A 27,023-nucleotide genomic window follows, 5' to 3' on the forward strand; every position below is an offset into this window, starting at 1 on the left:
AATTTAACCTTTTCATTTTTGGGGTCTGCAAATGGGACAAAGTACCTTTAAAATGAAGCCACTTTGCAAATACCAGGCTATATATGCTTTTATGATAATACATGATTACAAAAATAGATCGATCTGTTGACCAGAAGAAAACAAATTATACATCTTATAATCTTACACTATCAATATTTCTCTGAAGGAACTTAATCTGTCTGTCTCTGACCATCTGCCTCCCTCTCTCTCTCTCTCTCTCTCTCTCTCCCACTTCCCTCTCCTCTCTCCTCTCTCCTCTCAGCATGCTACATGTTAGACCTTCTCACACACCGCTGAACATAAATGCAATGACTTTCATTACTAAAAACTGCGTAAATATGAATCATTTTATTTTTTTCATGCAGAATTGAGAAAGAGATATTTCAGTGTGTTACAAAATTACAATTATGCAGAAAAGGTGTGTTAACACCTACATTATTGACACATTCCATTGATTTTTTTTAAAATGGAAGATGGAAGTACATTAAATGTACATTCAAATATATGGAGAGGATGTGCAGAGCTCTTAAACATTGCATACTATTTAGATCATGTGCATTAATCCATCTTTTAGTTAAATTTCTGCTTTCTGTAATAACATAATTATCTTTGATGGAATATTACATTTTTTGTCGATAATATGTCTAATGTCAAGAAGAAAGGTCAGAGTTGCATTTTCCTTAATAACCAACAATTTGCAAATTGTTCTACAACTCTAATGTACAATAAATTAAAAACTTCTGATTTCCATTCAATAAACTAGCACACAATTATACACATATCAAAGAAACACATGAAGTAATATCACCATAGCATGGAATGCTGATTATAAGAATAATGGAGGAATGTGGGAAATCAATTCGGAAGAAAATGTAAGAGAGAGTTTATGTTTGTATGTATGTGAGAAAAGGACAGAGTGAAAAGGCAAAAATGAGAAAGAGAGATAAAAAAGAAAATGATAGAGGAATGAAATGTATGCAAGCCTGCAAGGGATAAAAAGAAGATAGAGATACAAAATGAAAGAAATAGAAACAGAAAGAGAGAGACGAAGCCAAAAATATGTGTCTATATGAAGTGTAATAACAGTATACATACAGGTACTTCAATTTGTTTGTTTTTTCCACTAAATATTCAAAATCTTGTGTAATAAAAAGAGATATTACCAAACATAAAGGAAATGTACATGTATTAAACAGGGGATTAACATGGTTGTTACAGTGTAGAAACAAAGTAAGTGAATGGCTTGCTTTCTTATTTCAATCACAGACAAAATTCCCATGTGCACAAAAATGTCATTATACCTTTTTGCCACTGATAAGGAAAAAGGAAAAAAGCTGCAAGCAACAATATTGTCTGTATGGAATTACGTTTTAATTAATAGAGATGAAAATACATGTATTGACAAGAGAAAAATTGAGGCAAAGGGCCATTTGTGCAATACACAGGAACCCCAGTATCATACTCTTGTGGTCTTAAAAATCATGTTTTTAATGGAAGGTGAAAGGTCATACCAATCACATGTTCTAGTAGCTTTGTTTTCATCCTTCATTTTGAAAACATCATTCAGGAACATCCCAGGCATTATATTACCTCTCACGTTGCCCTGGAGCCATCTGGGCCAAAATATTGACATCTGTATATTGGTTGACTAGACATACGGTAAATATTCTGTACAATCTGTATTGGTTGCAGGAATTAAACAGAATAGAGTGACTCTTATTAACTGTCAACCCAAGCAGATTTTCAGGCTAGGTTTGAGAAATGTTTGTAACTGTAAATGAGTGTAAAAAAATGATTGCTTCATTTAAATGAATCAAGATACAAATAAGATGATTCCACATACCCCCCCCCCCCCACACACACACACACACACCAAACAACAACAACGGAACATGAAATGGTACATCGCACAATTAGAGTCAAACAAAGTTTATCATAGACTCCATGGTGGAGTCCACGATGCATAACTTCTTTGTAAGAAGATTAGTTTGATCATGAATAGCTAAAGAATGATACTGTTAGGGAAATCTTTGAAACCTGACGGTGATATCTTTAAAAGTACACAGTGGATGTCTAGCTGAATCAATGAATCAGGCCTTCAGATAAGTGTTCCCCTATGGCAAGAGTCTGATTGGGATCTTATGGGAATGAAATCCTCGTGATACTGACAGGTATAGATAGACAAAAAACAAACTAAATTCATCATAAACCTGACAAACATTAAGGTTCATCGAATCAGACTCGATGCAAAGGAGAGACAATTTTACTCTTTCAGGCAAACTGTGTGCTGATTTTATACCATACTTTATGTCATTGAATTTTCATCCATTTTTCACCTTGGCAAGGACATCTTCAAAAACTTTGTAAGCATTTGAAAATACATTTTAACAGATTACATTATCAAGGCAGGATAGTGTAGAAAATAGAATCTATTACAATTACATGTACAGGTTAGGTAGTCAAAATTAACAAAACTTTTGTGTTTTAAGTATATTGCACATGTACAATAACAATAGATTTTAAACTGCTCTCTGTCTAGTACTACTCGTTCTCATACTGAAAAAAAATACAAGCATTTTATCTGTAGGAATAATTTGCAATTTGGGTAAAAAAAAATTATTGAACACAGCAAAATATCTTTCATCTCATGACCCATGACTTTGAGAGAAACAACATAAGTAACATGTCATACTTAAAAAATAAAAATAAAAAATTCAGAAAAAGAATATGAAGAAGATCATTACGGTATATGGATATATACCAATATTTGTCTTACATTATCACACCACCATGAAACAAAAGTCTTCATATTTTAGTGATACAGCTGGAATGAATTTCAAATACATGGCCAATGAAAATGAAAATATTGCCTTCAGAATTGATCTAAATAGCTCATTTCAGTTGATTCCATTGAATCTAAGTTCAGAAAAACAGGAAATGCTTAAACAAATGATGCTCATTAGAAAGAAAAGACAATCACAAATACAATATTTAGATTCAACCACAATGTAAACAATAATAAAGGTAACTGGTAAATGATTTCTTTCTTGATATGATGAGGAAATAGTAACATAACTGAAATTAACACTCGGGTCTTGATCAAATAATGACTTGTTATGGATTTCTATTGGCAAATTGGAATGAAAATCATATTTGCACTTTGCCTCACAATTCATCGAAAATAATCAATAAGCCGCTTCAGGTCTTTTGATATGCAGACTGTACTTGACTATTTTGCTCGTAAACCTGCAAATACATGAAAGAGGAAAGAAAGGTAGATATAGAAAACGAAGAAAGAAAGGGACAGAAAGAGGAAGACAGAATGAGATTGAAAAAAAATAATCAGATATATATTATAAGTAGAGAACAGTGTGGGAATGGATTAAAGTTGTTCATAGTTTAATATGTTACACAACTACAATCATCTTTCACCATCATTCATACTCGAATGGCATCAAAAAAGCATCAATTTATAACCAAGTAATCTTCATCATGAATTGAGATACTTGTACAGAATTTGACAACAACATAATCCCCCACCATGACTCCCAAGACCTTCCAGTAATTTCAAAACACAATAGTAGGTAAACAAATCACATAGACCGAAAATAATCTATTATGGTAACAATTTCATGTTATCTGCACTCTTACTGCACGGGTATAAACAATAGAGACGGTCACTACATTTTTAGTCCACTCAATGATAAAAAAAATCCTGTTTTAAATCAAAATTTAAAGAGAGAGGCCTACTTATTAATACCCTGATTAGCCCTTACATCATGTGAATCCCTAGCTATTCATCATTGAGAAGTGTACTGTCAGAAGTAAATTGAGACCAACATTTAAATTATAGCAATATTAAAGCTATGATTACTTACCTTGAGAATTTGTTATCAAAGATGAGGGTATATACACCAGGTTTCCTAGCTAAGAGTTCTCCCTGGACAGCATGTTGATGTGAGTTACATTTACATAGAGGTATCAACTCTTCATGAGGTGAGGTAGAGTCAGAGGAGTCTTGAAATATTACTGAAAAACCAATACTCTGAAAGATAATCAAATGAAAATGAATTCCTTAATATTTCTCCTCCTGATATTGATATGAAGAAGACAATTATTCTCTTGTAATCCAAACACTGTTTAAGGAATACAAACTCACAACATACATGTAGGTTTACAAGCACTTCTATACATGTTCAGATACTTGTGGTGAACTAACTTTTTTTACACTAGACATTATCATATTGGAAGTTCCAAGAAAAACATTATTTTATTTCAATATGACTACTTATTCCCTGGATGAATGAAAGCATGTGAGTGATCTTAACCATCCTCTAAAATTCAACAGCTGCAGATTTTCTACAGGGGGGGGGGGGGGGGTAAAGATGACCATCCCCCAACACTCCTGTAAGGTTAGGGTTAAGATTGGTGCACTTTCTAAACTGACTTCTAAAGCAATTGATTATCATGTTGAGCTTACACATGTACCATTATGTAGATAAATAAGACAAATACATTTTTTTAAAACTAAATACATGAGTTTGACTACCAAACACTACAGCACAAATTCAGAAGACAACAAACTATTAATGATTTAACAATAGTACATTCTTACCTTTGGAGAAGACACAAACTCCCAGCACAGCATGAGACCCACATCATTGATGGCTACAGGAAGATTATATTTCTGGTAGGCAGCAACGGTCACTTCTTCTCCTGTGATCCCTTCTCCCTCCAGCTCTTCTGCTGTGAGCAACTGGCCGTCCGTGCCATCTTGGGGAGAACTATATGGAAAGAAGAATGTCATGGAAGGATAGGTATGAAAATATAACAACTATGTCACCTCTGCATGATGAATTCATCAATTAAACAATTATTAATTGAAATGAAAGTTCTTTCCCCCCATGATGATTGTCTGTCTAGTAATTGCTTTCCAAACTTACACAAAGGACACTTACTAGTTTTGTATATCTTCTATCACCCTATTTCTTGTTCATTGAATTCAATAAGAGGAATGAAAAACACATATAAAAAGAAACGATGAAAGAGAGAACTATGAACGACATGGCTATCAACCTTTGGTATGTATATTGATGAATAAATATATGAGACTATCAAAACAAGATTATATGCATACCAGTACTCAGAATATCAAAGCTAAGTTTGGTGATGTACTTTGATGTGAATTTTCTCAAGACCTAAGTTATTACCAGCACTTTCAAAACTGTTTTGACTCTCTTTTCTTATCATCTATCGCAATCATGCGCCTACGCAGGATTTTGTCAAGGGGGGGGGGGGGGGGGGGGGGGGGGTTTAACATTTTCAAATCGGGCCGATAATTTCGCACTCGACTCAGCCAGCCGCTGAATAAGCGGGGGGGGTCTCGATATTTGAAAATTTGACATTTTGCTCCGTTGAGGGGGGGGGGTAAGGTCACCTTTTTTAGGTCAGCCATGGGAATAATTTTTTTAATTATTTTTTTATTTTTATTTTATTAAAAAAAAAAAAAAAAAAAAAAAAAGGGGGGTTTTTTAAATATTTTTTTTAGAGGGGTTCATACACATAAAAATACCAAAGGGGGGGGGGGGGGTTAACCTCCCAAACACCCCCCCCCCCTACGTACGCGCCTGATCACAATATCTTACATCTTGTAGAGAAAGATAAGGATATACCTGCTGCTTTCCTCAGGCTGTATTTCCTGCTCATTCTCCTCATTTTCCTTCTCATCTTGTCTAGCTGCAGACACCTCATCCTCACCAATGATATCAAAGTCAGGTTCTGATGCAGTGTTCTCAGAGGTCAGGTTTGGGGAAGGTACCATGTCTTCTCTGCTCAACATGTGCTTACTAAATAAAACAGCATCAATTAGGAATAATGAGTGAGGGTTAAAGATGGTGATTTGGTTATACAACACATGCTCTGGAAACAATTATTCCATAGTCAATATCCTATACTAACTTAACTCTGAACTTAACCTAATCCTGTATCTGTGACAAAATGAGCCTGGAGCAATTATCACTGGAGCACATGACAGGACACCAATGATTTAGTACTTATTTGTGATAAATTTGTATTTCGTGCTGGAAGGTTACAAATGCTTTCACTTTTTGGTTTGCTTATAAAGACTCCAAATATATTGCTGACATGCTATAATTGACAATTATGAGGGAACAGATTCATGAAATTAATAATTTCTAAATTAAAGGTATCACAAAGTTTTGGTATGGGGTCATGAATTTGGTTTAAATTAACATATTGGAAGCATATGCGTTCCTACAATATGCATTGGTCGTTGTCGCAGTTGAAATCGAGTCTAAAGTTATGAAATTATAAAAAATAAACTCTTTATGTTGTATAGCTCCCTCTCAAGGTCAAGATATTATTTTAGCTATGAAACAATGTTTATTGACTAAAATCGACCTGTTACCTATTCCCGTTTGGAAATTATATATCACAAGTACATATTCTGAGATTGTCATGGTCGCAGCTACCATTGTACGGCCATAGGCGCTATTTGAAATTTATCCAAATTTACCGGGAGCACCGGTAAATTTTTATATTCAATTTTTCTTGAAAACAGAAGTGTTTCAGGGGCTAATATTTTTAGTGATTATAATCAGCCACAGGGGCATCCAAATGTATCAAAATTGTAAAGATTCACTATCCACCCAATTTTCAAATTTTCCAAAACTTTGTATTACCTTTAATAAAATCAATAAAATTCAATTTCACCAACAAAACCTTTCAGAAATGGAAATAATATGCACTTTCCGACAACACAATGTCAAAATTACAGTTTCACTATCCGTAGATGTTGGGGAAAGTATTGTTACACGTTCAGAGCTCAATCATGCATCATCAGTCCAATCTGTTATCATTACTTTTTAAACACTTTAGAATTCACTTTCAAAAAAAGAAAGAAAACAAAAATTGATATTTATGGATATGTGTCATCATCAGACTTAGAATTTTAAATTTGTATAGCGCACATATCTGCCTATAATGGCCCCGAGGAGCACAAAAAACAAGAAAATATCAGATATTAAAAATGTTAATAACTGTTTTGTTTTAATTACAACAATGGTAATACAATAATCAGATGGATGAAAAAATTAGATTAATTTTTACTGATATCATTTCACAACTACACGCATGATTGAAAACATTTGTCAAATGTATGTTTTTTCAATCAATTGCCCACTCATAAATCATTCCTTTTCCCTTTTACATTCTTTCTACTGAGAGTATGAGGAAGTTAATGTACTCACTCGTCACCCTGGGCTATCGCATTCATTCCCACAATCCTCAGCGATTCATCGACATCCTCCATCCTGACCGGCTCGCTGTTGACACTCTCTGACATCACATCAGACATGCCCTCATCACTAGCGACATAGCTGGACCCACCAGGTACGTCCTCCGTCCTCTGATTGGGAGGACCATCATCCAGATTATCTTCGTAGGAGTTAGTGGAGATGATGGAGGTGTTGATGCTAGCAGCCTCAAGGGAGTGCTGATGACCTACGTAACACTGCTCACAGACACGGCTTTTCTTCCTGGTTCATAAAGATAGATAGATGGGAATGTAAACAATCAAGTTATCCTCTTACATCTAGATATACGATCATCATGTGTATGGATGCAAATTTCTCATTTTAAGGAACCATTGCATGACAAATACTTCAGGGCTATTTGTTTTTATTACACTGATGTTTGAAAATAAAAAGTATATATATTGTTTCCTAAAAATGGTCACATAACATCTGACCTCTTAAACATATATGTAAAGTTAATACATCAAACAACTTCAAGAGTGTATTATACATCATACTGAATATACATGTAGATTTGTTAATTGACAACTAGAGGTGTTTCAAAAATGTTTGTTTCCAATATTCACTAAATAATTGTTGGTAATGCAAACATGTCAGAATGCCAATCTTAATGCAGTTGTAAGATGTATTTTGGGAAAGATTTTAGAATGTCGAAGACATTCAGATTAGATAAGACATTTCTGTGGCAAGATTTCAAATAATTGGAATTTTTTTTGAGAACTTGATATTCTCAGACATCATCTTACTTGCTATGGGAGGTAAGCACAAAGAAGCTTGTACATTTTGCACAAAAGATTCTTCCACAGAGACGGCAATGATGTTTCCTTACAGTCAGACCGAACTCACATAAACACGACATGCACTGAGTAACCTGAAGAAGAAAAAAATGTAAACGTATAAAACATCATGCTTCTTGAAATTTATATTCCAATGAGACATCTTGCTTTGACTTGTATTTTATCTCTACATCTAATCTACTATGTACAATGCAATAATTCTTTGAGATATCTTGATATGAGGAGAGGCTGTAAATGAATTGGGTATAGAGTTATCAAGGAGTCAGACAGTCTCATTTACTATCCTCCATCAGGACCAACAGACCCCACTTCATCTCAATATAAAGTGTAAAGGGAAGTACAAGAGACAGGGATAAGGAGAAGATTGGAGAGAGCAGACTGACATGGTATGGGCACGTGAAGAGGAAAGATGATGATCAACTGATTTAGATGGGCAGCTTGAGAGAAAGAATGGAAGACCCAAGAAGATGTGGATACCGGTAGATTGTATTAAGGAAGATGGTAGAGAAATTGACCTGGAGTTGGATACATACTGGACGAGATGGAGAGCAGTAACACTCACAGGATGATAATAATGATGATATTTAAAACATACTAATCATTTAATGGTAGACTCATATGTGTCTATTGCACTCAGGAGTAATTTACCAATGCATACATATTGTTTACTTCTACTATTATGATTCTAGCAAGTGTATTTTCAGATCATGTAAATACTTTTGTAAAAGACACTGTACAATTCAGCCTCCGGTCTGCGATGCACACTTTAAAAAATAAAAATAAACCATTACCATTATGCCTTCATCTCAACAGGCCTATTTATCCATAACTTGTGTCAAATCCCCCTTGTCAAAAATCAGGACTTCACTCTGAAAAATGGTTATCAACACCCTTTCAAGTCACCATTGTTTTTGTCATTCATAAAGAGTTTTACATCTTTAATATAACTATGCATGTACACCAATTAACACAACAATGTCTGTCTTAAGAGCAGTATAATCATTCCCATTTTAATCATTGTTTTTTATCAATTACTTCAAATTCCTGAAAGAAGCACTTTATTAATCCATGTGACTTCTTATTGACTGATTATTAAGTGAGAAGAAATAGAGAATGAATGTCATTTGTTTTCTTTAAATCGTGGGTGTTGTTTTCTAACCTGTCTATCATCCATCCATCTCTCAGATGCTTTCATCTTCCTATTATACTCCAGCTTCTCAGTCCTCTGCCATAGAGTGTCCTTTTCCCTGAAAACACAAACATCACAAATACATAAACACATCGATTTGTAATCAATGACGTTTAAATCGTTTATACACTGTGTAAGTCTTACTTTGCTTTCAGATTCATCCCCTGACATAGTCAATTATTGTTTGGGTATTATGCAAAACAGAATGACTAGTGCATATATTCAAGAATCTGATATTACACTGCTCAAATTTTAATCCTTATTTCATAAGACTACTCTCTAAAAAAAGAGGGATACGAGCATGACAAAAGAGAAATAAAATAGATATATGGAACAACAACCTTGACTCAGAAGAAGATAGGTGAGAGCCAGTGAAAAATCAAATGCAAGAGAGAAAACAATCACAATATAAGTTTAGCTATACAGTATGGTACAAAGACTGAACAAAACACTAATTGCCCTAAAGTATTTTGAAGATTGTACCTACTTGATGAGTTTGACAAGCTGTTTCTTTAATTGTTCATTGTCATCTTGAGCCAATGCAAGCTCTTCCTCTAAACTGGCGACTCGGCTACCATTCGCATTCCGCAGTTCCAACACCTCTGACTGAAAATCAAAATATATACAGAATAAAGTATATTAAAAAGGCTTCCTATATGAATCTATCATGCCATTTATATCTTAAAGGAATTTCTGATTACTACATGTACTATCAATGGATGAAACTTGGAAACCCCTACATAAGTAATAATAAATAATGATAATAATAATGTCAGTCAGATTTGACCCTCCTGGCGCTCCCGATTATTACCCTGGCTTTAGCACGGGTGCCATATGGCGCTCTAGCATTTCAAGGAATAAATTCCTACCAGAAAGAATATCAATATTAACTATCATGGACAATAAGCCCACTCAATTGTCTACGCATTCATTAAAATGTTTGTCATTCTTTTGTAACTGAGAAAATTTCTTTTTAAAGTTTTATACAAACCCTTGTCAAATTTCAAATTTTAATAATACCACAAAATCATAAATAATCTGAATTGCTAATGACATTGATAATCAAGAAACAGAGAATACAAATTAGAAACTCTGGTTTTCAAACTGTCGGGTAACAGTCATAAACGGTTCATGTTCATAGGAAATGACATCAAATAACAAGTATCTTAAAGAAGTAATACGCACCTGTACGGAAACACTTTTTCTCTTTTCTTCTTCAAGGCATCTTGACAACTGTACAAGAGAGAAATGCAAAAGAATGAGAAATTAGCCTAAAAGTAAAACAGAGAGAGGGTGGGTGGGTGGGTAGGAGGGAGGGAGGAGAGAGAGAGAGAGAGAGAGAGAGAGAGAGAGAGAGTGAGAGAGAGAGAGAAATAGCAAGCCTGTGAGATGTTCACAAGTAATTGTGCAGACCATATTTGACAAGATTCTGTTTTCCTGTTTTCAAACACATAATGAGTTAATCAGGAAGGATGAATATCAACATTTGAGAAACATGATGCCTCATAACTTTGTTATCATTACAAACATCTGGTCAACAAGATAAATATGAGGCCTTCATTTACATCACACTACATGTGATAGTCGGCATGCTTAATATATGTCAGCTACCTAATTGGGAAGTACAAATCTGCTAATATTTTACTGCTAGCCTACATATGGAAAATGTACACTGCCAGTAGAAGTCATTATTATGTACATTGTTCAACACACAATGTTCATATATTGGTATACATGATTATTTTTTTAACTTCTGCCTTTCTGTAACCATGCTATTTTTTATTTTTTTATTGTAATAGCCATCTTTTGTGTCTTGACCAGCTAGAATACAAACTGTGTAATATAAAATGTTTTTAACATATACCAATGGAAATTAAATTTCTGTTTTGGCACTGACACATCAAGAAACGTAATTCAACCGATCGTTTAAGGCAATGTGAAATACTCACTCTGATGAAATCATGTGAATTTATAAGTATGTTGCCATAAAGTGCACAAATAGTCACATGTTTACATGCTCAGAATCAATATGCACAGTTAAATACTTGGGCAAACATTGTCTCTACATAGCCTCGGTACACGTTATATTTTGTTTGAAAGCTTATTAGTGCAAATATTTATGAATATTAGCATGATACACAGACATAAACGAGGAAAAGTTTGCATTATAAAATAACAGTGAGACCTTCAAAATAGCATGGTCTGCTGTAAAAAGTTTGAAAAGGAAATGGATCATAACATAATGCGTTACAACATACAGTTTTGGTCTTTCTCTTTCAAATTAAAAAAAAGTGTTATTTATTCTGAATGAGTGAATGTGCTTGCAATTGATAGAATCAAACACTTAAAACAAAAACTGCATAAAGTAATAAACCAGACACATAAATGTAGCTACAATGAATTTTAGAAACTGAATTCATGACATGAGATTGCTTGTTTTCATACATGCAAATGACATAAACATGAAGTTGTATAGTATTAAAGGAGCATCTACAAAACGATATGGGTTAGTACAATCGAAACAGATGGAACTAAATACCAGCTTACAATGTTGCTAAATCAAAATGTTACCAGACATATTAAATCACAAAACAAACACAGCATAATTTTTTTTTTTTTTTTTTGGGGGGGGGGGGGGGGGGGAACAATTCTTTTTTAAGAACACATCCAGGAGCATTTAAGGTTTATCAGAAGTGATGTGGCATTTGGTAGTTATATCTACAAATATTTATGCAGATAACAAAAGGAATATTCAATACTGTTTGTATGGATGTACAAATACAGTCAATTATACATGTACACATATCTACATGTAATATAAAGGAAGAATTACATATATTTGCTTAGAAATATTAGGGGGTCCTCAAATATAACTTTATGAGTATTAATAATGGCTACATGACCCAAGTCTCTACAGGTAGGTCAGTATAATGAATTTAACTTTTTGCTGTTAGTTTATACTGCACTTACAAAAGAACAAACCTCTGTTTTTTTTATCATGTTAGGGTGTTGTTAAAGACATGCATTACCTCTTCAACACTGGCTTCATGTATGGTGATCTGCTTCTCTTGCCTTGCAACTTCATTTTCCTGTTCTGAGAGCTGATTGGTCAAGCAATAGAGCAGGTATAGAAGGCAGTATTTGATTGGATGATTGGTGGGTGAGGGATGGGACATGTAATGAATAATCATTGAATGCATAGCTGCCATCGATCCATTGCACAGAGTAGAAATCTCTCCACACAAAATGAGGAATACAATGCATTTTGCTTGCTTTTTCACAGTCCTACTAAAGGCCCGGTCACACAGCCTTTCGCGTCTGTATCGCGGGTAAAATTTCGCGATTTTATTTTGCCCGCGGTTGCCCGTGGTGGAAAAATGTGCAAAATTGGCTTACCCGCGGTTTACCCGTGGTATGCCCGCGGAACAGACGCCGGCGACTGTTCCGCGTCCTTATCGCGGGTGAAGCGCGGCGGTACCGCGGCCTACCACGCTTACACGCGGTACACACGCTAATGCACGTGATAACAACGCGGTACAGACGCGGAACAAACGTGATATGACCGTGCTCCACCCGCGATTACCCGCTAAAATTTCGCGTCCAATTCCGCGTGTAACCACGTCTTAACCGCGGCCGTAGCACGTCCTAGCACGTTCGTTCCGCGTCTGTACCGCGTCTGTACCGCGTCTTTACCGCGTGTGTACCACGTGTACCGCCCGCGATTACCCGCGGTCTAAATTTTTGGGCAGCCCAAAACTTTTTCGCGCGGCCAACCGCGTGTGAATTTCTTACCGCGTGTAACGACGGGTAAAGTACGGCTGTATCGCGTCTTTATCGCGACCTCAAAGCGTCCAACAGCGTCTGCTTCACGGGCAGAAATTTTTGGCCGTGATTCGGCCGCGATACGCCCGTGGAGGGCTGTGTGACCGGGCCTTAAAGAAAAAGGGGGAATCTTTGGTTCTAGGGTCCTTTACATTAATGTGTAGGCCAAATTATAGGAATCAGTCCTCTAAATTAGGAGTCGTTGGCAGCTATGTTAAAGCTATGAGAGGATTCAGGGAAAGCAACAGACAGGTTGTGACAACTAGTTTCTTACAGCAAATGATTTAAACATTTTAATAAAGCACTTTTTTCATCTTTTCCTAGGGGGTGGGAGTGGGCTATGTTTAGAACAAATAACAACATCAAATGATACTTTGGTGCGGTATGTAGTTAGACATGACACTCTTTGAGTATTCATTACAATACAACATCACCTAGGGCATTGGCATTGGAAAGGCAACTCATGATTTAAAGGTACTATGTCCCATTTGCAGGCCAAAAAAATGAAAAAGTTAAATTTCAACTGCATTTGAAAGATGATACTAATTGAGAACTTCCCTAAAAAAGGTGGGGCTTGAAAATGTCTTCAAGTGGGAAAATAACGACTATTAGTTGTCAAATCGACTTTAGGGCTATAGAGCCCAAAAGTAATAGTCTTGATTTTCAGACAATTGTACCGAATGGTCATACGTTTTATGCTGCACAAAGATTCAATCAGTTTAATCTTGGCCATCACAAGAAGTGGGTAATTGATGTAGACAAATGCTCATGCACCCTTTACAACTCCTTTCATGTATGTTATTACCAAAGAAGAAAAAAAGCCAGTCAGTCACTCAATAGTGTCTGACAGTGAAGTCTAGCAAGAAAACAGATTTCTTTGCATAATTTGAATATGAGGACACTGCTAACGTTAAAATTTCACAGATAGGACATACATGACATATTCATAATTCCTGCAAAGTTCTACAGAATTTGAGGTTGGCTGCAAAAGGGACATAGTACCTTTAAGGATTAAATAAATATACATCATGATTAATTAAAATGACTTGTGCAAATTGAAGCAGACATTCAAAAGGGTGACATTTACTAGAAAACATTCAAAAATTGAATCTAAATTAGCAGCTGACTGGAAAAGAATTATTTTTAATGACACAAAGTGAAAATAAAATGAAAAAGTGCATTGGGTTTTCACAATGCATTCTAATTAATGCATGTTTTCTTCGTGATGAACAAGGTCATTCTCTTGTTTAATACAGTACACGACGATGTACTCCAGTAGCCAGAATGCCAATTGCATGTATAGGCTAAATCATGTCTTATTCCAAACTAGCACCATCAAAATGTGTACAATTTGAAATATAATAACTCAGGAAAATGTCATACTCCGTCACATAAGACCTGTTCACATATGCAGGTGGGTTTTTGTGTACTATTTGTAACTGAATAATAAATGGGGATGAAAAACTTAGCATGCTCAACATACATGTAGGTTTTATGCATGCTCACTTATATATATAAGATACAAAGATACAAAGTACAGTTCACTTTTTACTATTACAAAAACCATGTGGTAAACTGTGTTTACCTCAGCTTATATGTCAACAAGCCTTTTGGCACCAAAACATACATATGCATTACATATGAATGCATTATGAAAATTGCCTATACATATAATTTGCATCTAGATCATGAATGACAAATTGCACTTTTCCACATCAAACTCAATATTCTGTCTGTGATGCAGGAATGGGAGTTATATGTTACCCATACCTTTTAACAGAAGATTCTAATCCATAACATTGCTATTGTAATCTTTTATTTTTCCTTGTTACCTTCTTCTGAAAGTTGATTTTATCTTGATTGCTCTGTTTCTTAACAGTCTCTATCTCATTGCTGAGTGCCAGGATTGTTTCATGCTGCTCCTCACTCTGTACCTTCAAGTTCTCAAGATCACTCTCTTGCTCTTGGTATCCCTACAACAAATTCATAATCATTTCATACAATCAAATATTTAACAAATAATTTACAAGAAATACAAGAGAGAGTTAAAGTAGTAATTGAACTGTACTTAAAGTTGATATTCATTGATTTTAAAAACTAAATTTATTTTCATTATTGCAAAGTTGAAACTTTGATTCGACAAGGTTATCAAAATTCAATGCTTGGAAACATTCAAAGTAATGATTATTATAAATTTCAAAATGCTTAAATACAGCCCCGGCATAGCACCGGAAGAGCTCTCCAAATGCTGCTGAGATGTGTGAGATCACAGTATGGACATGACTTGCACAAGCAGACGATGCCCCATGACATCTCACACATTTTCAGTGCCTGTGTTTTCATCTTTTCTTGAGTTCTTTCTCTTCCTTCACTACCGTCAGGCTAAATGTATAATCTATTGCCTCACTCTAAACCCAGTGCATGGGTTTATTTTGATGACAAATGCAGCGATACAAAATAAAGGAATCTGTCGCTTGTAAACAAAATAACAAAACATTGTATATTCAGCTGCACACACCGGGGTATGTTCGGCGTTTCAAGAGGGAACAAATGCGTCCTTAAATTCATTCCAGGGGGTTTTCAATTTGAAAGTCTGGTTTCTTTGATTGTTAATTAACTCCTATCCTGTGTATTTACAAGCAAAAGATTTTAGTTATCAGAATCGGGCCATATCCCCTTTTGAATGGTTTGACATGCCATTACATTTATATACACTAAACTCATTATAATTTGAAAAATATTGGTTTGCAATTATGTTCATTCTCTATGGGATGTTGTCTCCTTGGGCAGTGTTGGTCCATATAGTGACGTCATTAAAACATCGTTATTTTTCCGGCGAATCTCTGGTATATCCCAGCTGCTATGGTTGTATTTGTATTTTTTATAAATCACCCGATATGTAGTTGACCTATAACTTGTACTATGGCCATCTATTAGATTACCAGTTTCTAGTCATACATTAGTTGACATATTTGTGATTTTCTTTGAATTTCACCTTTAACATGTACCAATTACCTACAAAAATAATTGTTGTATAACAAGAATGTATAAAGTCAACCTCAAAAACTGAACCTAGCACTGATAATGTTTTTTTTCAAATAGGGGATGCAATATGGAAAATACTCATTAAATTACTAAAAGATACAGAAGATTTCAGAAATTTATCACAATCGCAATATTGCATGATTGATCATATCCCTTTTTTCATAAACTGCCAAACAAATTAATTCAATCACAAATGCTGAAATCTCTTTGTCAGGCAGTGTGTGAATTACAAGTCTTGATATCCGAGAATCCATTATTACCTGTAGGGTTTGTTGATACTGCATAGCTTCAGAGCTCAGCTGAAACTTGAGTCCCGAAATCTCCTCCTTCATCGTACTCTGTACCCTCTGTGTCTCCTCCTCGGCTCCCTGTGCCTTCGCCTCCGCAACCTGTACATTCTCCTTCTCCTTCTCAAGGGCTCCTTCTAGCTTCTGAATGATCCTGGATCTTTCTTGCTCCTCCTCCACCTTGCCCTGGAGCTGTTCCATCTCTAGCTTGGTCTCCTGTAGGCTCCTGGAGGTTTCCGTACTGACCTGCTCCAGCTTCTCTGTGATCTCATTACGTTCGGTCTTAGACAGCTCCACCTCCTCCTGCATGCGCAAGATCTCCAAGTTCAGGTCATTATTTTTGTCTTTGAAATGAGAAGAAAAAAAAAATGGTTAAGAATTTTTTTATGAATATTAGAATAAGTTTAGTTGTATGATTCTATAAAGCATAAGACATTTAAGCCATTCCTTTCCCATACACCACACAAACCCCATCTTGGAAGTGAAAGCTTGAGTAGAATATTCCTCATTTCAGAACTATGGATTATAAGATATTTGATTACGAATAAAAACAAGGGGATGTATCGCATGCTAACTCTATGTATGCCAGGGACTGAATCTCTGACTGCCAAATTTATTGGCATATAAATATTCTATAATCCATAGATGCTTTGTGTGTACTGTTCCAGGGATACTGTATTTATGCCAAAAGTTGTCTTAAGCACTGGGTAAGATGTTCTGGAAATTCAACCAAAGCATGATGAGAGTTCATTTTATTAGAAGTAAGACTAAATAGACAATACAATTCCTGGAGATTCAGTAGATTCCTTTTTGTAAATAGATGTACATACCTCTCACAGCCTTATTCTCAGTCTCCAAGATTTCACATCTCTCTTTGACGTCATCCAACTCCTTGCTCAGATCTTCTGCTTGCTCCTGGTAGTGAAGTCTTTCTCCACTCGTCTTTTCTTGCTCCTCTTTTAAGAGCTGAAACTGTTCAGTCAAGAACTCTACTTTGTCTCCATGCTCCTGCGTCATCTTTGTCTTTCGCTCCTCATAAACCTTTAAAAGTAACAGCATCAAACCTCTTTGAAATCTTGTTTAAATACATTGTATCAGAAATACCATATTTATCAAATTATTTATTCACATGGAAATGAGTGTTTTAGCATATTTGTCTTTGAAAAGAATTCACAATACTCCTGCGTATTACCAGAAATATCTATGATGCAATATGATCACACCTTCCTACAATTCTTTTTCTGTATAATCAAAATTTCCCCTTTGTAAATTTCAATTGAATATCCCAAATTCTCCATTACAAATTCCAAGAGTTACAGCACATCAAACACCTATGTTAATGGAAGATACTTCAATAGTGATCTTTCATTTGGGACATTTTCAGACTTGTGACTAATAAAAAAGGGATGATGAAGTCTTTGTCAAAAGTATTTTTCAAGAGCAATTTTTCTCACCTGTTCTAATGTAACAGTTTCCTCTTGAAGTCTCTTGAGATCTTCCACTGTGTCTTCAAGCTCCCTTGTGGTAAGTCTCTCCCTGTTTAGTTGCTTCTGGATTCCATCCCTCCCTTCCTCCGCCTCCTGCTTCTGTGTTTTCAAATGTTCAATATCGGCCATCAACTGTGATATCACCTCTCCCTGTTCTCTCAATTTCTTCTCCTTTTCATTTTTTTCTTGTCTACTAACCAATAGATCCTTCTCCAATCCATCTCTAGCCAACTCCAGTTTTGTCTTTTCTACAATCAGGAGATCTCGCTCTTTGTCCTTGCTGTCAATCGCTAGACGTAACCTCACTATGTCTGTCTCCAACTGTTCCTTCTCATTCATTGCTTCTTGGAGTTGGCCTTCGATCCTCTGCCTCTCAATGCTCTGGGTTTGTAGACCTTTCTCCTTGCTCTCTAGCATCTTTCCCATGTTGTCTAGTTTTTGTTGCAGGGCACCCAACTCTTTCTCAGTTTTAAGAACTTGATCTGCTGTATGACTAGCATCCTCTGAATCATGCATATTTTTTTCAGTCAATGTCTTCACTTCTTTTGATAGCCTTTGGTTCTCTAACTGCAATTCTTTGACTGATTGCAATGCATCATTCTTCTGTGAAACCATCCTTGTTAAATGCTGACTAATCAAAGTTCCCTTGGGATCAGAGCTATCAGGTTCATCACTGCTCCCCTGTAAAGACTCTCTTGTAATACTGGATTCTTCCCCAAATGACAGAATATTCTGTACATTTTCCAATTGTTGCATTATATTCTTTTTCTCCATTTCTACTTCACTTACTTTGTCTTGGCTGTCCTTAAATTGTGTTTCAAGACTGGAAGTCCTTTCTCTCTCTTTCTTAAGGAGCCCATTAACCTCTGTGTATTTGGATATTTGTTCCTTCATTTCCTTATCCAAATCATCGATCTCTTTCTGCCTTTCTTGACAAACCCCCTCGGTATGTTTTATGCGTGCCTTCAATGCTTCATTCTGAACACCAGCAGCATGTAGTTCCTTTCTTAACCTTTCAGTGTCTTTCTGAAGTTCAACCAACTTTTGCTGCATGCTGACTATGGCTGTCTTTGACTGGAGAAGCTCACTTTGCGTTGATTCTAAAGATTTACTTGAATCATCTCTCTTCTGCAGTTGCTCTTTCAAATCACTTTTTAATGTTAACTTTTCATCTGTAAGAGCACTAATGGTTGCCTGAAGTTCCTGAACCAAGTTTTCATGTTTTACTTCTTGAGCTGCAATATTCTCACCCATGACTTTACCTCAGTTTCCTTCTTTGAGACGACCAGTTCAAGTTCTGCCACTTTGGCCACAATATCTGTTTCTTGTGAGCTGCGATTGTCTTCCAGGAGGTCAATCTGGCGTCTCAAGGCACCCTTCTCTCCACGCAGCTCTTGGTTCTTGCTCTCAGCTTCAGACAGCTTATCCAGGAGTTCATGCACTTTGTTTGCAGACTGTAGATGGTTTGACACCTCTGCATCTTTGCTCTCCACCATCCCTTCCATCTTCTCAAACAGTTCTACATTCTTAATCTCCATGGCACTGACTTTCTCCTCCAGGCTCTGAACGGTCTTATCTTTCTTCATCTCCATTCCTTTGATAGCTGCAAGCTCACCTTTGACCCCAGTGAGTTCAACCTTGACCTCAGCCAGAACCCTCTCTGCCTCGATCAGCTTAGATTGGTGATCACGCTCTGCTTCCTGCCAAAGCTTGGCTTGGCTGCCATGCTGAAGGTTTGTGGCTTCTAGTCTGCTACACAAATCGCTGTTCACCTTCTCTGTATCTTCTATCTTTTTCTTCCAGTTCTCCTCTGACCTGTTCATCTTCTCAGTGATATCTAAGGATTCTTTGGAAGACTTCTCTAGCTCATACTGCAGCTGTTGCACCTATATGTGGAAAATAAAGAGTGTGACTTATAGTTCCTTATCAAACCTAACCAAAACGGAGTCAAATCACAAGACATGCTCAAACGTGCCTTCACTGTAAGCTTGAATCTGATACAGTAAGCTACACTTGTGGCTCATTAAAACCTCTAAAAAGAATTGGTCACAAACAAATCATTAATGACAGGAGCCCTAAGCATATAGTGCCTTGAAAATAACTTGTCTTTTGCTGAAAAATTGAGAAAAATAATATGCCTCCAGACCTCTCTTTTCTGACATCAGAATACACAACAGCAACTAAAGCATGAATCTGTTCATATGCAATAATGATATATATCATTCATACAGATTTTCACATTAAAATCCTGTATTCCATACCTTTCTTTCCAATTCTGACTGCATGCTACTCATTCGTTCCTCCGTTTCCATGGCGAGACGATGCATATCATCGTTCTCACTCTCTAGCTGAACGATGCGTTTGCGTAATTCACGATTGACCTGCTCACATTCTTCTAACTCTGACTGTGCTTGATGTAATGCCCTCTCCTCTCCTATGGTTGGACGGGACTCTGCTGTGGGACTGGGGTAGCCATCTAGTGTACTCGGCTGAGTCAACAAATATATAGAGAACAAAGAGGGGAATAATTTTGAGCATTTTATTTTAGATATCATTGGAAATATTGAAATCTTCAGGCAATTGCAGATGTATTGTCTTGCAAAAAACAAACTGCTGTCATTGTCGTTCCTGCCTTAATGAAATTAAAAACTTACAAGAAGTAGCTCTATCATTTCATCTCAAGAAAATGTTCTTTAAAATGATGCAAAAGGCGGTCCAAAGTTGTACGGGTATCCAAGTTTACTTCTCTTTCTTTCTACCAAGCACTTACCTGTGAGCTTAAGCTGCTAAGACTCTCTGTCCGACTAGGTGGCTGCCATGAGCTGTACATCCCTGCTGAAGGACCCATCACATGACGCGAGTGTGTTGGCCATGATGCATCCAGGTCATGACCTGATGGAGCTAGGTCAAATTGTAGGTCATTGAGGTCATATAGGTCATTAACCAAGGGACCATAGAGGCTAGGGTTGAGCACTAGTGAATTAGGATTGTACCATGTGCTGTAAAAATAAAAATTGCGAAGAGAAAATTTTAATTCAATTTTGGAGGACACACTTACACTTTATAAGCCAGAAAGATCATAGGAAAACAAAGACAAGGTGAATAGGCAGCATCCACACTAGCAAAATATAGTTGTTGCTCTTGTTCCTGTATTCTCAAATGCAATCATTCTTGAACCTTTAACTTCATAACAAATATATTCCCAACGTGCCCATATCATTTACAGCTATGCCAGGCTTTTAGCATTGTAATGGTGGCACATCACAAGAGGCAAATGTAACAGTATGTGTATCAGTTTAAGAGCATTTTTAGGAATAATTTGGAAACCAAATGGAATTTGCTTTAAGTTCAAATAACCATGAATAGCTGAACCATTGACAAAAATTGTTTTACAGAGGATAAGTAAATCATGCATGCACAGCCAATGGCCAAAACATTGTTTTACAATAGCCTTTTTCAATTACAGGGCTTTTAATAAAAAAGGTGGTTATGAACATTTCACCATTATCCCTTTCTTTTCTTACCGTGTAACTTTCTGATTATTAAAACACTGCTGCAGACTATCTCCAAGCCGATGATGGGCCAAGCTGTAACGGATAAATGCTCTGCCACGTCCTAGGGATGTTTTCACCTGTAGAGAGCAATGAGAGGCATGAACAAAAATGACAGAGATTACTAGAGTCTCCAAACTTTTAATCATGCTGAGAATAAAAATTTACAAAACATATTGAAGTTTCGAGAAAAAATCAACATATATATATCATTTTCATAAACAGTGGAAAAAAATGTTCAAGAGAGACAAAGATATTATCTTTAAAATTTGTTCTTTAAACAAGGGCAGCTGATGAAACAGGGTAGTCTGTACAAACCAAGTAATTTACAAAACATGAAATATCATCACAAAGCGAATGATGAACATGAACCTATTTATAACTAAACCTACCATTTACATATGACGCAGTAAGCTGCTGTGGTTAAATGTGGCAGGATTCTTTTTATGTGTAATTGATTGAGAAATAGGGAGACAAAAATACATGAGCAAAACAAAGGCTCCTACGCACATTCACTTATCTTTGTGTGATAAGATTTAGAAATGTGAGGTCCACAATGGTTATGTCCTTTAATATTAAGATGCTTTTTTCGGGGAGGGGGGGGGGGATTTACAACATCATATGGGAATGAGGCTTTATGATGAGAAACTTACCTCATTCTTAGCTCTGACAAATCTAATCCCATCATCAAGACCTTTGACCTTGTAGAGACACTGATAGATATAATCCCAGTAGTCTCTCTTGCTGGCAAACATTCCGGACCTTGCAGACGCTATATCAATTTGAAAGACAAAAATAATAAAATAAAGATCCTCAGGAAATAACAACGTGTTGCTACCGACATCTTACATTTGTATGTGAATTTGTCTGTACTTGGTGAAGAAAGCAATCAAATTTAATACATAGCGATCAATTTAGCAGTTTTCTTAACCCTTACTGTACTGGGCTATTTTGAGCACCCACTGACTGGGGGGGGCCTGGGAGGCCCCCCCCTATGATCTCGGCCGTCGATTGTCCGATGAACACGAAAATTTGCATGTTTGTAGATATTTACGTAAGGAACAAGATGGTATATTATTTTTTTCCGAATATGCAAATTTTTCTCGTTAGCCTAATTAATTATGCAAAATGCGGTAATTTTATGCATTTTACCGAAAACGTGTCAAACTCCACTTTTTGAATGTTGAAACTCATTATTCATATGAAACTTCTTTTCTAACACAAAAAAGTTATTTTAATGTAATTAATAATGATAATTTATGCAAATTTTGATGCGATTTTCATTTTTGGGTTTTTTTTTTTATGACATGCGCATACTAATTGTTATGTAACGCCTTACAGGTATATCCGATTTCGACGAAAATGGTATCAAAATGTGCGTAAGACTTGAGGGGAAAAAGTCATGAAACGACAATTCAAAATTCCAAGCGTTGCGGCGCAATCTTCGAAAATGTCGAGGGGGGGGCCTCCCAGGCCCCCCCCAGTACAGTAAGGGTTTTTAACTTCTCAATTTTCACAAACATTTTCTGCTTTTTTTTTTACCCATTCCTTGTCAGAAGAGGATAGTCCCTGTATAAAGGTGATTTATACCATGCAATAGTCATTGTGTTAACATGAGGTAGATGATAAAACTTCTGTGGACAACTGGTAATGAAAGAGTGTGTAAGAGTTCATCCAAAGACAATCACTACCTTTCAATATTTGGGTTCTATTCATATTCAAGATTCAAGTTTTATTGTCCATCATAATACAAAAATTTGTTTCCCATAACTTACATACAATATAAACTTAGGCACAAACATGATCTTATATTATTAAAATGCGCCTAGCCTCCTACAATCAATTGTGTACATGTCGGTGGGTTGCAAGTGTCACAATTATCTTTATTCTCATAAATTGTTATATTTTACCTACATGTAAGAATAAAATGTGTGTTTACACCATATACAGGCACATGAACATATGTACCAGATATTTGACTTGAAAATGATCAATTGAACTCAAATGTAACTTTGTCAATCTACATGTATCAATATATATCCTCATGGATTTGTAGGATCAATTTTATCATCTGTTGAGAGGGAGAAGTGATCTGACTATGTGACAAATGGTATCAGTATACTTCCTTTCTGGCTCCCAGCAGACAATACCTCTGCTTGTTGTTCAACAAATACCATCAATTACATTTGGCATCTTTATAACATGATTTAGCACTTGCCGATTCACAAAAAATTAAATCATGAAACAATAGAGAATTTTACATACGCTTCATGTCAATCTGCAGCATGTACTCCAGCTTTGCACAGAGCTTGTGAAGAGGAACACTGTCATCTGTAACAGGCAGCTGAGTCTCCTCATAATTCCTCTTCAGGTCTTGGATATATTCTGTATAATAATGATAGTATGGTTATTTATATAGCGCCGGTATCCGTCAGGTTCTGACGCTCATAGCACTTTACACATATTACCCTGGTCGTAGCCGAGCTGCCAAATAGCGCTCAAGCATATCAGGTACCCATTTACACCTGGGTGGATGGAAAGCATAATCACTTAAGACTTAGAATCTTGGATTTTGTTTGGGTTATATCTCAATAAATCAACCATACCATTGGTGTACAAAATAAACTAATCAGGAAGTACATGTAGCATATCATCTGAATTCTCTGTAATAGTGTAAGAAGTATTTGTGTTAATAGCACACAAATTCTCGTAATTATTATCAAAAGTATTGAATGTTAAGTGTTGATATGTAGCCAGGATATTGTATCCTCGAAATCATACATCAGAATACAAAGAAATAGGTCTTTCAATTCTTACTCATTAAAATATCAAATAAAATTCCATTTGGCAGGAATCAAATCACTTTGCACTATAATAGTTGTCAAAAACTACTTGAAGTACTTCACAATTACCTTTCATCTCTGAAATAATCTTTGGTGCTCTACCAAGTGCCATGATGATGTTTACTTTGTGGCCTTTCTCCTCAAAAAGCAAATGTTGATTCTGTGAAGGAAATGGACTTAAAATAATAGATACTAGGCTTGATATTATACAAATATTACATCTACATACGGCATTCAATATATGCACAAGGTTGAGCTCTTATTCTTTGAGTCATGCATATTCAGCAATTTGGAGCGAATGGCGCTCTATAGCGTGAAAATTTGTATTTGCTGCGCCGTTACCAGGCATGCATACTTTCTCTTTGCCATGGTGAATCAATGATACTACAACATGGATGAATAGGGTTAAGACGAGGACTCACCCTTTTTATCTATCAAAGACTTCTTCAAATTATAATTTCAAGTGGTTAGACGATTAATACAGTCGATAACATCACGCACGCTCACGCGCCCGCACCCTGGCCCTTTGTTGATACGATACGATTTTTATCATTTTTATCATTTTACTTGCACCATAAACATGTATATATTTCGACACAAATTTACACAAGCCGTCCACCGTCGGCAAAAGATCACCCTTGTCTAGATGCTGAACAGGCTTTGACAAGTAGTAGAATAGAAGTAGAAGTAGAAGTAGATACGGTATGCAATTGGATTGTAATTGAGCAGTGAAACCTGTGAGAAAGTAAATCTTTGTTTTTATGAAAAATACTCCCAAAAAGATTTGACATTGACACAAAATGGGTTAGAAATAACGACTTTATATCACGACCATTATTTGAACAATTGATGAAGATTAAGTTGATTTTTTGTATGTTTTAGTAGGGTATAGATCTATCCACGCTGGAGTTACGGGTCAAAAATGGATACGAAAATGTACACTAGGACCGCACAGCCGCTCCGCCACAAAGGCCATATGCACAGGAGCGTAGGCACAGATCGGAGATCCTACTCCTAAAAAGGCTAAATCTTAGTTAGTCCTATTCGAGATTTTACACCGTCTCATCAACAGTTTTATTATCCATACGTACCAACTTAAACGGCAACCATGTTCCAGCTCATGCACGAAGGTTCCATATGATAAGATGCTTGCTTGTTTCCTGAATTGAAAACAGATCACGAGAGAAATCTCCTCCCACTTCGACTAAACATAAACATTGATAGGGAATTCCCGGTCAGCGACGTGACCTAGCTCGCTCTAAAATATCGGCCCAAAATGTAATCGTCTCACATATTTTTCACAATCATTATTTATGTTTCTCTCTTATTTACCGAAAGTCTTTTGTCAAGTATATTGCATTGTTATTTATTAATAATTTTATACAATATCATCCTTATAAGGTAGCCTTGGTAACTAATATAAAATAATAAACTCCACTTTATAGACTTTGTGCGAAGTGATGATCATAATGAATCGGGCGAATTTTGTGAGGGTTGTAAGGTTCAATCTATGATCACATACAACCTCTACTACACGTTTGGTGAGGAAGCGAACATTTCCACCGGTATAATCTCTGCACCATATGCGTAGGATTTCCACAGGACACTCTGATGTACACATTTATTCATCTTCCACTTTTCCAAAATGTAGGCCCATTATATGATGATAACAATAACAATAAATAATTTCAGTATATTGATTATGATCATAATAATGAAACACCCAACAAAAACAAGAGAAATGATGATGATGATGATGATGATGATGATGATGATGATGATGATGATGATGATGATAATGGTGATGATGTTGATGATGATGATGAGGGTGGTGGTGGTCAGGCGCGTACACAGGGGGTGGTTTTGGGGTTAAACCCCCCCCCCCCTCGAGTTTTTTTTATGTGTATGTTTTATGTATGTTTTTTGGGAAAACCCCCTTTTGATTTTAAAACCCCCCTTTGAAAAAATCCTGCGTACGCCACTGGTGGTGGTGATCAGTGGCGGATCCAGGGGGGGGGGGGGCCCGGGGGGCCCGGCCCCCCCCCCCCTTGAGAAAAAAATAATGTAAAATCACGTGATTTTTTACCTTTTTTGGGGTTGGGCCCCCCCCCCCCCTGGCGCTCAAGGGGGGGGGGTGCAAATTGAAATTTTTTTGAGGATCAAAAAAAAAAGTGTGCTCACTACCCCCTCCCCTCCCCCCCCCCCCCCCCCCCCCCCCCCCCCCACTGAGCGAATTTTTGGCCGGCGCGTTTTTCAAATTTTCGGGAGCAAAAAAAAAAAAAAAAAAAAATTGTGCTCTGTATTTTTTTATTTTTTTTTTTTATTTTTTAAATAAAATAAATAAAAGCCAAATGGATGACTTAAAAACAGATGACCTAACTCCCCCCCCCCTAAACGGAACGGAATGTCGATCGGTCAAATGTTCAAATTTCGAGACCAAAAAAAAATTAAAATATGTCCTCTTATGTCCTCGAAGCTTCAGCGGTATGCCATTATTTGCAGACAGTTGATTTGAAATGTTTATTAAGGCGTGTTTTATCTAAGGGCGATTTTTTTTTTTTTGGGGGGGGGGAGTGTCTGGACCATGCGTTATTCTACAACATCACACTGAGAAAAGTCTCCTCTTTGGGTTGCCATCAACATACAC

General features: G+C 36.4%; 1 protein-coding gene across 1 annotated transcript; it reads right to left on the bottom strand.

Moving 5' to 3' along the window:
- Window positions 1-350: 350 nt before the first annotated feature.
- Window positions 351-25,619, bottom strand: LOC574640 (FYVE and coiled-coil domain-containing protein 1). The gene is given in 22 exon segments (XM_774989.5): window positions 351-3,267; window positions 3,900-4,066; window positions 4,637-4,805; window positions 5,694-5,867; window positions 7,290-7,577; window positions 8,102-8,226; window positions 9,312-9,399; window positions 9,829-9,947; window positions 10,527-10,574; window positions 12,371-12,442; window positions 14,996-15,136; window positions 16,469-16,839; window positions 17,326-17,536; window positions 17,950-19,241; window positions 19,244-19,868; window positions 20,244-20,471; window positions 20,753-20,981; window positions 21,507-21,613; window positions 22,187-22,305; window positions 23,799-23,918; window positions 24,446-24,536; window positions 25,468-25,619. Coding segments are annotated over 21 exon segments (4,797 nt in total). The 5' UTR covers window positions 24,489-24,536; window positions 25,468-25,619; the 3' UTR covers window positions 351-3,206.
- Window positions 25,620-27,023: the final 1,404 nt, after the last annotated feature.

This window comes from Strongylocentrotus purpuratus, unplaced genomic scaffold (genome assembly GCF_000002235.5).
Source record: "Strongylocentrotus purpuratus isolate Spur 01 unplaced genomic scaffold, Spur_5.0 spur5_scaffold_6, whole genome shotgun sequence".
In the NCBI taxonomy this organism is placed as follows: Eukaryota; Metazoa; Echinodermata; class Echinoidea; order Camarodonta; family Strongylocentrotidae; genus Strongylocentrotus; species Strongylocentrotus purpuratus.